General features: G+C 43.2%; 1 protein-coding gene across 2 annotated transcripts in view; it reads left to right on the top strand.

The window, feature by feature from the left end:
- CERT1 (ceramide transporter 1) overlaps positions 1-12,799 on the top strand; it is a 164,189-nt gene that overhangs the window by 106,864 nt on the left and 44,526 nt on the right. For both annotated transcript variants that reach the window (XM_077462546.1, XM_077462547.1), the window contains exons 4-6: positions 2,121-2,228; positions 3,100-3,238; positions 6,153-6,236. In XM_077462546.1, the coding sequence (XP_077318672.1) occupies positions 2,121-2,228; positions 3,100-3,238; positions 6,153-6,236 (331 nt within the window). The remainder of the gene's footprint in view (positions 1-2,120; positions 2,229-3,099; positions 3,239-6,152; positions 6,237-12,799) is intronic.

Below are 12,799 nucleotides of genomic sequence, written 5' to 3'. Positions count from 1 at the left end.
CTTCTTGGTGTAATATGGGGTAACGTTAACAGGTCCCCTTAATGCTATAACAAGGCTTTCTCTGATTGGCCCATGTGGAAATTATAACGTTGCCTGGCCCTCCACCTTGGCCAATCAGAGGAAGCTTTGTATGCATTGATTAAAAATACAAGGCTTCTCCTGAATGGAAGAGAATCATTCAGCCTGACTGTTTAATTTTGGCAGCTGTACAGGTGAATACCTGTCTGCTGCTGAAATTAAACGCACATCACTGCTTTACTGTATGTAGTGAATGCTACTATAGCCCATTAGTGCACACCCAGCGACTGCTAAGTTATGTGATGGAAACACGGTTTAGAAACTTTAGGCCAAAGCTGGACAAAGTCAAATGAAATATGCAATTCTACTTAGTGGCTCTGAAGGTTTTTACTTTATCGCAGTCTCTGCATTGTCCCCAGTTCACATGCAATTTTATTTCTGACATTCCTGCATGACTTCATCGTAACTTGCATATGTCTTTAACAGAAGCCAATGCAAGTTGTGTTGAAGTTGTACCAAAAGTAGTGCGGGAACCTTTTTCTAAGTTGGAGCAACTTGAGTTGCATCAATTATAACGGTTCCAATGCCATTCATGGGGTGCAGCGTTTCATGTGACTTGAGTTCAAACTCGCATGACAAATTGCACCCAATGAACGGCAATGGAACCATTCTAATCGTTGACTCAAGTCGCTCTGACTTGGAAATGGTTCTTGCACCATTTCCTTGTAGAAGTGTGAACCAGGGCTCAGGTTTAAAAAAAAAAAAAAAAAAAAAAAAAAAGCTTTAGTGTAGCCCCCCTGGCACCCACTTGTAACTTCCTGAGCCAGATCTCGATCCAGCGATGTGCATGAGAGCAGCAGCTGGAGCCATTGTGGGAGCAGGGGGTGGGCTGAGACATAATCTGCGTTTTGGACCCACAGTTGAGCATGCGTGAGTGCCCCAAAGCAAGTGGCTTAACTAATATGGTGGGAACGTGAAATATGGTGGGGGGGCGGGGGGGGGGGAGCGCAGAGCCACAAGTGTTGGCAGGGAACCTGAGAAGAGGATGATCTGGGCCATTCTGTGTAAAACCACTGCACAGAGCAGCAAAGTGTAACATATATTTTTGTTTTTGTAAATTTTAAATGGCTGGCCATACATTGTACAATTTTCCTGTAGATTCCCCAGAAACATGAGGTCATACTACATGAAGGGAAAGCTAAAGAAAATCTAACAAGAAAAGTTTGCTGTATGGCCTGTTTGACTTGGGGTTCTGCTTACATAAGAGCAGTGTAAACGGGAATCGTTGACAAGGCATTTGCAGAGCTTTTAGCAAGTTTGTAAATGTTGAACACAATCCTAACGGGAGTGCCGATTGCCACTGTAAGCAAGCTGCTAGCAGGTTTTCAGCAAGCTTCAAGAAGTGCTGAAGCCGCCTAGCAGCTTGTTTAAAGTGGCAATCCGCGTTCCCATTATGGTCTGTGTTACAACATATAAAAGTTGGAGCTGAATGGTATAAAGCAGGGATATGCAATCAGCGGACCTCCAGCTGTTGCAGAACTAAAAGTCCCATGAGGCATAGCAAGACTCTGAAAGCCACAAGCATGACTCCCAAAGGCAGAGGCATGATGGGACTTGTAGTTCTGAAACAGCTGGAGGTCCGCTAATTGCATATCCCTGGTATAAAGCCTTGCTTTTTACACATCTTGACTTTTTTTTGTTTTTTTGCAGCTGATATTGGGGACTGAGTCAAATATACATACCCCGGCTTGTAAACACCTGACAGAAATGTTACCCAAGTCCTATTTGGTGCCAATTACTGTCAGGAGTTATTTTAGTTTTTTAGAAAGAAATAACACTGCATTGTTTCTGAGCGTCAACACCTGAGGAAAGGGTGACATCCTTTTACAAAAATCACTCTGATACAGGTACAAGATGTCCCCTGGTCATGGAGGTGTTAGCGTTTTTCCTGTACATCTTCCCATAAGTTACTGCAAGCATTCATTTGACTTGAATGGTATCCTTTTTTACGTTTGTTTTTTTTTTGTTTTTTTTTTTTTTGTTCAAATCTTAATGGTCTGTGTGCTGCTTTGATTCACATGTAATTTATTTATTTTTTTCAGTCTGAATCTGGTTATGGATCAGAGACTAGTCTACGACGGCATGGCTCGATGGTCTCCCTCGTGTCTGGTGCAAGCAGTTATTCAGCCACATCTACATCATCATTCAAGGTCAGTCCTTTGGATGTACTTAGTTGTAGCTGCCATATTGTATATATATATATATATATATATATATATATATATATATATATATATATATATATATATATATATATATATATATATATATATATATATATATAGCCAACAGTTTACGCAGCGCTTTACAATGTATAGGGGGGGGACAACACAATTGCAGTACAATACAAAAGGTACAGGAGGGCCCTGCTCGTAGCGCTTGCATTCTAAAGGGAGGGGGTGATGGTACAAAAGGTAATGGCTGCAGAGAATGATTTGATGGGGGTGGCTCAGGGACAGTTAGGTGGGTGCGGGATAGGCTTCCCTGAATAAATGAGTTTTCAGGGAACTCCTAAAGCTGGACAGGGTAGGGGCTGATCGGACAGACTGGGGCAGGGAGTCCCAGAGGATGGGAGAGTCTCTGGAGAAGTCTTGAAGGCAAGCATGGGAGGAGGTAACAAGGGAGCTAGAAAGTAAATATAAATATTTTATCTTGCTAGTATATTTAAATAAAGGCATATACATTTATTTTAATCAGTGCAACACATTGCTGTAAAAAGGCGCCTTTCACACGGACGAACCGATTTGGGTCTGCCTGTCATTTTTTCAGACACACTATCAGACCATCCATTATACTATCATATGGTGAGTATTAGTGGTGGTAGTATGTAAGGGAAAAAAAATTAACATGAAGTTAAGTTTTTAATAACTTTTTAGTGAATACATATATGGGCCAAATGGAGGGCCGTTACTTTTGCCTGGAGTAGTTCCGTTTTTTAATAGAGCAGATAAACACTGTCTGAACTTGACTTGTCGAAGTGTTATCTGAGGAACTTTTACATATACCGATTTTCCTTTCCAGAAAGGGCACAGTCTACGTGAGAAACTTGCTGAAATGGAGACTTTCCGTGACATTCTATGCAGGCAGGTTGACACGTTGCAGAAGTATTTTGATGCATGTGCTGATGCAGACTGTAAAGATGAGCTTGAGCGGGATAAAGGTAATTCATTAAGCTGTAGATTAAATTAGGTTGTAAAGACGAAAAAGCAATGCTTCAAAACTCTGTTCCTTTATTGTAGAAAAGTAATTTGGGCTTTCTCTTCACAACAAACATGTACAAGGTACTATAAGTCATGCATTTTTGAGTCCTCATGTAACTGCATACTGCTCAGTGTAGGTGAAATGTCAAGTAGCATTTAATCGGTGTGCGGCTCTACTGCACTACAAGGCCCCACCCTATTTGTAAGCAGGTGACTGATTCATGCATGTGCGATTGTTGGTCAGCGTTTCTCAACCAAGGTTCCGCAGAAACTTAGGATTCCTCCAGTGCTTGCTGTGGGTTTATTGGCAATAAGCAATGGCTGATTAATCCAGCTTCAAGGTTCCTGCATAGTTTGGGGTAGACAGTTGACATCACTCAGCACAGCCAGCATGGGGCCAACTGCCTATACATTTACCTGTTTGTTAAAAATATCCGCTGACCCCAGTGTTCTTTTTGTAGTCGTCTGAATGCATGGTGCATTCCTCCACTGCCCACAAATATAATGGAGCACTATACTGATCACCAATTTAGGGCCATTTCTCCACTAGCCACTAAAAATTTCACGGTCTAAATTTCTGGCCATTATTATTGAACTTCATGCTGAATATAATTGTCAAGTTTGTTGGCAGGGATGCACTATGATGAGGATGATCCAATTATGAGGTAACGCCACTCAAGGTGTGAGTGCTGCAAGTCTAATGTTGCTTCCAAAGCTGAGGTGCCCAATTTTTGGCTTGCCTCTGAAATCAACAGGGAAAAATGGATGAGTGGCTGCACACTCCTGAAGAATACCAAATTCTTGTAGTGATCAACAAATAAAAGCATATACAGTACAGCGAGCACTAGGAGATAAAAATGTTAACGTGTTTCACACAGATAACATTGCTTTATCAGAACACAATCATTGCTGTAATCAAGTGCTATTAGCTGCATGAAACACGTTTTAAATGTGTTATTTCCTGGAGCTTGCTGTGCTGTATATGCTTTTATTTGTGTATCTATACAATAAAGATTTTGTCATCAAATGTTCCACCTTGAGGACTCGTACACCATCTGTGTTGAACTGCACAGGTCGATGGGGCACATAAAGACCGCGCCTATTTTTTTCACAGCAGCTCGCGGGTCGTGAACTTAGCCATATTATTGCACACAGATCTTGGTGCAACGCTCTGCAATCTTCCTGCAGCATTTTCACACATGCTCCACACTTATACCTGATTTTATTGTATCCGGAATTGGGAAGCAGATGCAAGTATGTAAACCTCAAATACGAGCACAAAAATCTTGCCTTACTAGTAATTTAATGCCGCCCCCCCCCCCCCCCTCATTTGCTACTTTACATGCCAGTATTAGTATGGGCTGTTCAGGTGTAAGCTCTGTAGGTCTTGTAGACTTGCTCTCCTGCCTTTCCTTTCTTGGCTATTGCAAAACTAAGCCTGGTTTTGAGGAAGCTAGAGACCTCCACTACACTGGGTTTTATGAGACCTGCAGCTCTTGGTGGTCTGGAAGTACAGCAGGAGCTTTACTAATCCTGCACATAAAGGAGCAGATTTCCAGATGTGGTAAAGCTGGCATTGCAGGGGGTTGCTTTTGAGGCAAAGTGGTTGAAAACTGTTACATAAATCCCAGTGAAGTGACTACCCTCTGGTTTAATCTGTATCACCTATCTTCCTACACACAGCAAGTTGTTCCTACAGTATTCTCCTCTACAGCCATTCAAAGTCCATTTATAAAGCTTGTCTCAGATGTCAGAAAATGGGGGCATGGAGCCGAAGTTGCACACTGTAGAGCTCAGTGAGGAGAGCTCTGGGAGCTGGTTGGAGGGAAGGGACACACGCCCCTTCATCCAGGAACAGATCTTGCGTTTGTCAATTAACTGGTGCTCCCTCCCCTGTCAGAGAAACTTGTCACAAGTGACTCACGCTGGTGGCAGCGGAAGGAAGCAGCATACAGGAATGACACTTGGTACTCTGGATTGAAACAAGTACACAGTAGAGGGAAATGCTTTGTTCATATTTGAGCTTTACAACTGCTTAAAGTGATTGTAAAGGTTTGAATAAAAAACAAACATGTTATTCTTACCTTCTCTGTGCAAGGATTTTGCACAGAGCAGCCCTAATCCTATTCTTCTGGAGTGCCCCTGCAGCGTTCTTGGCTCCTCCTTTCATCGGGTTCCCCCATGGACAGCCGCTTTCACTGGGGGCACTCGCGTGGGCGTGTTCCCGAGTTCTGCTGCTGCTGTCCATTGACATAGACAGAGGGACTCAGCCCTGCCCCCATGTCACTGGATTTGATAGCAGCGCGTGAGCCATTGACTCCTGCTGCTATTAATCTATCCAATGACCGAGACATAGACAGCGTGTGGGCCTGCTGGGCTCATGCACATCCCTGGAACAGATGGGTTTGGGTAAGAAAGGAGGTGCTCTGGGTGCAGCTGCAGCAAAGATTTTTCACCCTACTGCATAGAATACATTAAGATGAAAAACCTGGAGCCTTTATAGCCCCCTTTTAAATGCTGTTAATATTGTTCTTGGTGTTTGGTTTGAATCTCCCACCACTGTTTGTGAGACATCTGCTTGTGTGCAGCCGACCTTTAAGAATACATGAGATTACAACAGAAGTTGTATTTTCTTTGGAGGCGGTTTGGATTGGTCAGTGAGGGAGTGTAATATCTCCAGATCACTTTGTCTTCCTGGCAGTGCTAGCCTCACACAAGGGCTGTTTGTGATCTGAAACAGGATTGGTGACAAGTTAATAACTGGAGCAGAACGACATGTTTGTTTCCATGCTATTGTCCTGTATACAGTTTACTCTATCACTGCTGTGCACCTGAAATGACAATCTACACACTAATTCACTTCTGCTTGTATAGTGGTTGAAGATGATGAAGAAGACTTTCTGCAGAACCACGCAGAGGGGGAGTACAATCACACGAGTAACGGCACTAGAGAAAAATGTAAGTTGTCTCTTCTATAGCTTTTTGTAACCGATTTGTTTCTGCTGTTTGGCATTCACCTTTGCATACATCATGATTTGAGATCCAGTATCTAAATAGCTTGGTAAAGTACATTTTGGATTGTTTGCATTGTTGAAAGATACTGCCCTACTAGTATTGTAGTGATGTTTGTTACTTTTCTTTTCATGTGCAGCCAATTATGAGTTTATGTAACTGCTGAAAGTTATTCCCCCCCCCCCCCCCAACTAGTTTTCAGTGTTGGTGGGTCTGATTTACTAAAGGCAAATGGACTTTGCAAGAATTTTCTTTTCACATAGCAAATGTAGTAAAATGCACTTTGCAAAGAATACCCAATCGTGTTAGGAAAATTTTAAAAACTGAATTTTTGCTAGCATGTGATTGGGTGATGGAAGTCAACAGCGCTTCACCTTATTTACATTGTACAAAGTTTAAAAAAAAAAAAATAAATAATCCCTTAAAGTGAACAGCCGTTTGCCTTTAGTAAATCGACTCCAGTGTTATATAGTATTCATCGTCCCCTTGATCCTTTAATTGCTCTTGTAATTGGCTCCCTTCCTTTCCTGGATGTCTGATACACAAAGCTCTTTGTAAACATTTTTAAAATACAGGGATTCCATTCTGAAATACTACTGCTTCAAACACCAGGTATGGTTTTTATTGCATAGTTACATTTGTCCAGCTTGGACCAATGTGAATATACATTTTTCATACCTGCGGGACCTCTGTGCAAGCAGAGAATCATTAGTGAACGCAACTACAATGATCGCTCTCTTTCCTGGGTCTTGTGCCAAGTGGCTGCCCTAGTGCACTGCTGTCATTTTAAAGATTGTCTTAGGCAGGCCATAGAGGGTGAAAATTGCTTTCCTGCGTAATTCCACCATCGATACAGACTGTGCTGACAGGGGAATCCCTTCTGCTGGGTCAGTGATTATTGCAAGTGGCTCTAGTGGCTGTAACTCCGGCAGGCTGGCTGTACCCAAGTTGATTAATCAACTTCATACATTCAGTCTACCCTCAAAGGGTTCCTGTTTAACCAGCTGAGATTCGAATCATTCGAGCGGTGAAGCTGCCCCGTGATGGGAGAAGACTGTAATTATCCCCAACAGCTGTAGTCGTTTCTAGCGATAATCGCATGTAAATCAGTCAGGCTGTTTGTACCCAAGTCAATTGATCAACTTGGTACATTCAGCCTGCCCATACACAGTTCGAATCTCATCCAGTTCAGAAGGAATTACATTCAGCTTTGGCCAGCTGTAACTTTTCTGTGTAGGACTGCAGTATGTGGTGAGTGAGTTTTTCTTTTCATACATCAGGGGACACAGAGCCATAGTTACTATGTGGGTTATAGGGCCACTGATGGGTGATGGACACTGGCACGCCCTAAGGCAAGAATTGTACTCCCTATTTAACCCCTCCCACTACTGGGAGTCAGTTTTTTGAGCCAGTGTCTAAGGTGTTGGTCACAAGTAAAGATGTGCTGAGCTCCACTGGAAGCAATCCTTGCTGGGGCTAGCCATGCTGACTGGATCTGTTCAGTGTGTCCTTTCATGGGCTAAAGGAATGGTACCCGGGCCTCGTGTCCGAAGAAACAAGGTTTTGCTTGTGAATGCTTCTCTTTTTGGAGAGCTGGACCCTGGGATCCAGTACTATATGGTAGTAGGGCCATAAAGTTTTACTGGCAGGGTGCTGTTGCAGGTCCAGGATTGTGGTTAACCTCTAGGTTCCCCTGTTCCTGAAGGTTTCAGAGCCCATCGTGAAGGGTGAAGATTAGGTTTATCTCAGATAACCCTGAAGCGAGGAAAGCTAAGTGGAGATTTTCGTATGAATTTCTCCTTTTGAGTTATAATGTTGTCATGCCTATGTGTCACCACTGGGGGCTGTATTGAGCGCTCACCGCCTGATGCTGGAAACAGCGCCGTGTCAGAAGCCTTAATTTCTCCTCTCCTCCGGTAAAAAGGGGGGACTGGTTCTCCTCCTGCACCCCCAATGTTGTAATCTTCCTCTTCAGGGGGCTTATATGCCAAAGGCATTTTTTTTTAAAAAAGACAAACCACGTGCCCACTCGGTGGTAGTTTTTAACCCCTGCTGCAGGATATTGGTGGTAAAGAGACCAGGAACTCCTCTAAGGGTTCTAAAGGATCAGTGGTTTTACAACAAACTAAATCCATTTCCAAAAGAATGTCATCCTCAGAGTGATGCAGCCGGTCAGATTGAGCCATCAGGGAGACTGTTGCAGCTGCACTTGACAGTTCAGTCCCTGTATATATCACACAAGAGGTTTTTTCTCCTACCATTTGTCATTTTGGAAAAGATTGATGCTATGATCTCTCCATAGTGGGGCCAAACGTAGCAGATCCCCATCTAGTGCTTAGGACCCTCTTATTGAGGTGCAGGGGATCAGGTAGATCTTCCCAAAGATTTAGAAGATACTTGTATATCCTCTTCCAAGGATCCTAATATAGGAGTAGCATCACAAGACAGGTTGCTTGTGCACTCTTACTAAATGGTTCGTTCAACATTTTTGCTGCCTGCAGCGCAGGCTCTTGAGAAACCCACCTCCTAATTTGGTTAATTAAACCCTCCCCCATCTGGGGATGCTTTTCCTATTCATTCGTGGCTAAAAAAAACTTATGTATTCTGAATCACCCGGATAAACAATATTTTCCTCCTAAAATATTCTCCACACTTTATCCTATGCAAGAGGATTTCTATAAGAAATGGGGGGGGGGGGTTCCAGCAATTGATGCAATCGCCTCAGTGAACAAGAGTCTTGCATGTCCGGTGGAGAATGCGCTAATGTTACAGGATCCAACAGATAAAAAGTTGCAACTTCTTTCTAAAAGCAATATGTCTTTAGCAAGTTCAGTAGCACAATGAGTTCTTGCGGCAATTGGTGTATCTCAGTCCATTAAGGAACAGTTTGTGGAGATACTTAAAATGTTGCCTGATCAGCAGGCCCAGCAATGGGCTGGTGTCAGACGCACTGTAGATTCTATGAAAGCTTCTATCATTCAAGCTTCACAGCTTATGCTTGGACTAGTGCATTCTCAGAGTTCTGTGCCTGAAAAATTGGTCAGCTGAAGAAACGTGTAAAAAGCTCTTAACCAGGAAACCCCTTTTATGGTGAATGGCTATTTGGAGACTATCTGGATAAATGCATCCAAAGGATCTCTAATGGGGAAAAAGCTTTTAACAGTAAAGTTCAAACGTTTCTCCTTTAAGTGTGCTACCTCACCTGTGCCAGGGGCATCAGCCTCTAGGCAGTCTCAACCGCCAGGTTCAAGGGGAAGACCCCAAGGGCAGCACCAGGGTCAGAAGAGATCTTGGGGCAGAAAGCCCACAAAGCAGAATGCTAAAGCCTCCTTATGAAGGGGAGCCCCTGCTCGCTCAGATGGGGGGGGGGAGCTCCTGCAATTCCCAAAAATCTGGCAGGAACAATATCAAGTCAGATGGGTGGCTTCTTCAGTTTCTCTTGGTTACAAACTAGAGTTCCGAGAGTTTGTCTCCTCGTTTTCTAAGGTCAAATGTTCCCAGGGATTCAGAGAAAGTATCACTTTCTAGCTCTGGGTCATCTATTATCCCACTTGGTGATATCAAAGGTTCCCTTAGAGGAACAGGGCACAGCTTTTTATTCAAACCTTTTCAGTTTTAAAACCAAATGGAGAGGTAAGACCCATTCAAGATTTCAAATATCTGAATCTGCATTTAGACATCCGATCCTTTCACATGGAGTCAGTCCGATCAGTTTCCATCCTGCAAGGAGGGGAGTTTTTGGCTTCAAACGATATCAAAGATGCATAGCTCCATGTGCCAATATTTCCCGCTCACCAGAAATTTCTGCGCTTCAAAATAGAAAATCATTTTCAGTTTGCGGCCCTACCATTCGGTCTAGCCACAGCACCACAGGTGTTTTCAAAGATTCTGGCACCTCCTTTAGCCATATTAAGGGCTCAAGGCATTACAGCCCTAGCCCATTTAGACTATCTATTTTTAATAGATCATTCATTCTCAGGTCTAAACCTGATCACAGCTGTAAACTATCTGGAATCTCTAGGTTGGATACTCGATCTAGAAAAATCCTCCCTAAAACCATCAAGGAGATTACAATACTTGGGGCTGGTCATAGATACCATACAGAAGAAGGTATTCTTACTCCAGACAAGAATCGGTTCCATTATAGGACTAAATCAACTTATCAAAGCAAATAAAAATCCTTCCATTCGGCTGTGCATGAGATTGTTGGGGGAGAAAATGGTGGCCTCCTTCCAGGCTGTCCCTTAAGAGCAGTTTCACTCAACACTGCTTCAAAGCACCATCCTGTTGGTCTGGAACAAAAAGATTCAGGCCTTGGATTTTCTGTCCAAGGGAGATGGTCTAAATTAGAGAGGACCTTGCCTATCAACATTTTGGAGATTTGGGCAGTACATCTGCCCTAGAGTCTTGGACGGTCAGTCTACAGGATTGTCCTGTCAGGATTCAGTCTGACAATGCCACGGCTGTGGCTTACATCAATCACGAAGTCCAAGAATCAAGAAGTTGTGCAGCCCAAAAAGAGATGAATCCTCTTCTAGCTTGGGCAATATGCATTCCAGAAATAGAGAATTGGCTGGCGGACTACTTGAGTCTCCAACAATTATTTCCGGGGGAATGGTCTCTTCACCCCAACATCTTCCTATCGATATGTCAGAAATGGGGTATTAAGGACGTGGACCTGTTGGCATCCAGATTCAAAAACAGTCGAACGAGGGATCCGCCAGCATGCGGAACAGACACATTAGTCTTTCCATGGGATCCGTTTTCACTGATCTATGCGTTTCCTCCAGTTTTGCTACTTCGCGTCTTCTCCGCATGTTTAAGCAGGAACGAAAGGAGGTAATTCTGGTGGCCCAGAAGAGCTTGGTTTGCTGAGATCATAAAGATGACAGTAGGAGGCCCTTGGACTCTGCTATTTTGGCCAGGCCTTCTCGCACAAGGTCCGGTATTCCATCCTACCTTACAGACGCCAAATTTTACGGTTTGGTTATTGAGAACCATATTCTAAAGTTTTGTGGGTTGTCTCCTTCGGTAGGGTCTACCTTGATTAATGCCAGGAAGCTGGCCTCCAGAATAATTTACTATAGTCTGGAAGGCATATGTTTCTTGGTGTGGATCCAGGGGTTGGCACTCCATGAAGTATGTCATAGGGAGGATCCTGGATTTCCTGCAAATGGGATTAGAATTGAATATATATTTTTAACAGCCTCTTGCTTCCCACTCTCCAGTGCATAGCTTTGTTCAGGGGGTAACACTGATTAAGGCACCTCTAAATCCTTGGGATTTAAATTTGGTGTCATCGGCTTTGCAGAATTAGCCATGTGAGCCTTTACAAGAAATTCCCTTGGTTCTTCTGACCAGAGATAAACTTTCTGGTTGCCATTTCTTCTGCTAGAAGAATATCGAACTAGCGGCTCTTTCTTGTAAAGAGCCATATTTGATCATGCATAAGGATAAGGTGGTTTTACATCCTCATCCTGAATTCCTACAAAAAGTGGTAACAGGTTTTCATTTAAACCAAGATATTATTCCTCCTTTCTTCCCAGAGCCTCTATCTAGGGAAGAAAAGGCACTACATTCCCTTGATGTAGTAAGAGCGATCGGTCTATTTTAAGGCCAGAAGGTCCAAAAAGGGGACAGGCAGCATCAAAATCTACTATTACTATTTCCAAATGGATTTGTCAAGTGATTGTTCAAGCTTACGGCTTAAAGAAGAAAGTTCCTCCTTTTTCATGTTAAAGCACACTCAACCAGGGCAATTAGTGCCTCTTGGGCGGTGCAGCATCAGGCCTCTTTGGCTCAGATCTGTAAGACTGCAACTTGGTCTTCAGTTCATACCTTCACCAGATTTTATCAAATCGATGTTGAAGGTCATGAGGATTTTGCCTTTGGGTGCAGTGTTCTGCAGACTGCAGTATGAGTCCTCTGGCCTCCTTTTTTGTTGTCTCCCTCCTTTCAGTTGCCATTGCTATGGGACATCCCACATAGTAACTACTATGGCTGTGTGTCCTCTGATGTATGAAAACAGAATTTTTAAAACTGCTTATCTGTAAACTCCTTTTTTCTTTGTTCTACATCAGGGGACACAGAGGTACCTCTCTTCTTGGTATACGCTTGTATTGCTTGGCTACAAAACTGAGGTCTCCCAGTAGTGGGAGGGGTTATATAGGGAGTACACTTCTTGCTTTAGGGTGTGCCAGTGTCCATCACCTTTCAGTGGCCCTATAACCCACATAGTAACTACTATGGCTCTGTGTCCCCTGATGTACATCAAAGAAAAGGATTTTACAGGTAAGCCGTTTTAAACATCCTGTTTTTGTGTTTATGCACTTTACTATCTCTCCCAACACAAATTGCACCAGCAATATCTGTATGCACTGCTGCCTGCTTCCCTTTTGCATTAGCAGAATGTTAGAGGTAGCCTTTCTAACTTGGAATGCTCAGGACATTGTATAGGAGATCTGCTGCATTGATAGAGGTTGTACGGAGTTGTGAAATGGTGGTCCTGA

Source organism: Lithobates pipiens, unplaced genomic scaffold (genome assembly GCF_037356315.1).
Source record: "Lithobates pipiens isolate NorthernLeopardFrog02 unplaced genomic scaffold, aLitPip1_a1.2 Scaffold_3, whole genome shotgun sequence".
Lineage (NCBI taxonomy): Eukaryota > Metazoa > Chordata > Amphibia > Anura > Ranidae > Lithobates > Lithobates pipiens.
The sequence above is the reverse complement of the archived record's forward strand: the minus strand, read 5'-3'. Positions and strand labels throughout refer to the sequence as shown.